Source organism: Tupaia chinensis, unplaced genomic scaffold (assembly GCF_000334495.1).
Source record: "Tupaia chinensis unplaced genomic scaffold, TupChi_1.0 Scaffold138060_1, whole genome shotgun sequence".
NCBI classification, from domain to species: Eukaryota; Metazoa; Chordata; class Mammalia; order Scandentia; family Tupaiidae; genus Tupaia; species Tupaia belangeri.
In genome coordinates this window covers 2,021,481-2,023,169 of record NW_006197961.1, presented here as the reverse complement: position 1 = coordinate 2,023,169, position 1,689 = coordinate 2,021,481, and the positions used below count along the sequence as shown (strand labels likewise).

The following is a 1,689-nucleotide window of genomic DNA, read 5'->3' as shown; positions in this document are numbered from 1 at the left end:
CTCACTGCACCACCGTGTGCCGACTGGACGTGAAGTCGTATTTGTGGCCGTAGATGAAGGGCACCCGGAAGTAGAAGAGCAGGTAGATGAAAAGGGGCCCCGCATACTCTGTCAGGAATACCTGGGGACACAGGGCGTGCAAAGTGAGTCGCCCCAACGTGGTGGACCAGACAGGAGGCAGTGGGTGGGGTCAAGACTCACCGTCACCCAGCTGATCTGAGCTCCGAGGTCCCGGAAGTAGAGCGTGGCTGTGGTGCCCACGGGCAGCTTTTGCAAAACATCCTCGTCCTTCAGGGACTTGCCCTCTGCAGAGAGGTGGGCCAGGGCTCAGGGGCTGCCTGGCCCACTCCCACTGCCACCAGGAAGCCCAGGGGGGAGGGACAGCGGACAGCTGTACTCACTGGGATCCAGGCGGAGGGACTGGCGGGCGGGGTACCACTGAGGATCTGCAGGGAGAATTGCCCGGTCACGGCCCACAGCCTGGCAGAGCCTGGTGCCCACCCCACTGTGCCAGCTTCTCAGAGACCCCATGACCCCTCCCACCCCTGGGCCCATGGCCTGGGAGGCTCGTGTCGTTTCCAGGACACACAGTCCAGGAGCCAGGGCAAAGGCAGGCTCTTGTCCTTCTGCAAGCCCAGCAAGGGCGTTTTTGCTGACGGCCACGTGGGGGCCCTGCTCCAGGCAAGCCCACAGAAGCCAGGGCCAGCCTCAGGGGCATCTCTGCAGGCCCTAGGAGAGAGGAGTGTAGAAAGGGGTCCCCCCCCAAAGGGATCCCTGCCCAGAGGGGCTGCAGGGGACAGTGTGGCCAGGCCCTGGACTCACGGGACTTGGTGAAGAGGTTCTTGATCTCAGCGATGGTGGCCTGGGGCTCCACCTGGGGGGGTCACAGCCACAGACGCGTGAGCCCCAAAGCAGCCCAGACTCAGGACCCCAGGACAAGGTGGTGTGAGGGGTGGACTGGGGGCGCTAGGCTGCAGCATGGGGAGGGGGAAAGGAGAAGGGGAGGACCCAGACCCCCACCCACGTGGTCAGGACATAGCTACAGCTTGGGGTTTCTGTTTTACCAGGCAGCCAGCGCCCCACCTGGAGCACAGGACACTGGGCGTGCATCTCCGCCCCCGCCCACAGCTCCCCCAGCCTGAGGGCCGAGTCCAGCCCACACTTCTGGAGTGGCCCTTTTCCCCGGCCCTGGCCTCGGCAGGGACAAGTCTCTGTCCTCCACCTCCTGTCCAAGCCCCAAAGCCCTGAAGGGTCCACTGAGGCTGCCCCAGCGGGGAGGCCAGCCCCTGGCCACACCCAGGAGCCACAACTGCCCACCCTACTCCAGTGCACACGGCACCCCTCGGTTACCTCCTAAGGGAGGGGTGGGGCGTGACGGGCCCAGCTGGACAGCTCCTGGCTGGAAGGGGTGGGGGTCCCCGGCCCAGAGCCCCAGGGCAGCTGGCGCCACTGGCTTACCTTGTCCAGGAAACACAGCTTCTCCCTCGTCTTCGCGTCTAGAATCTCCACCTCGAAGAAGAGAACGGCCTTTTTAGGTTTCTTGGTCACCTTCGGGGGCGGGGGCCGGGGGAGGCCATTGAGCCCAAGACCGGGGCCGAGGAGCGGGCCGGGCGCCCGGGCCACCATGCTCAAGCTCACGTCCATGCCGCCCGCCCTGCCGTTCGAGCTCTGCCCACACGGCCAACACGC

General features: G+C 65.7%; 1 protein-coding gene across 1 annotated transcript in view; it reads right to left on the bottom strand.

Moving 5' to 3' along the window:
- TECR (trans-2,3-enoyl-CoA reductase) overlaps positions 1-1,689 on the bottom strand; it is a gene marked incomplete in the record, with an annotated part of 33,453 nt that overhangs the window by 1,749 nt on the left and 30,015 nt on the right. The window contains 5 exon segments of the mRNA XM_014592639.2: positions 6-121; positions 202-305; positions 402-446; positions 823-874; positions 1,459-1,509. Of these exon segments, the coding sequence (XP_014448125.1) occupies positions 6-121; positions 202-305; positions 402-446; positions 823-874; positions 1,459-1,509 (368 nt within the window).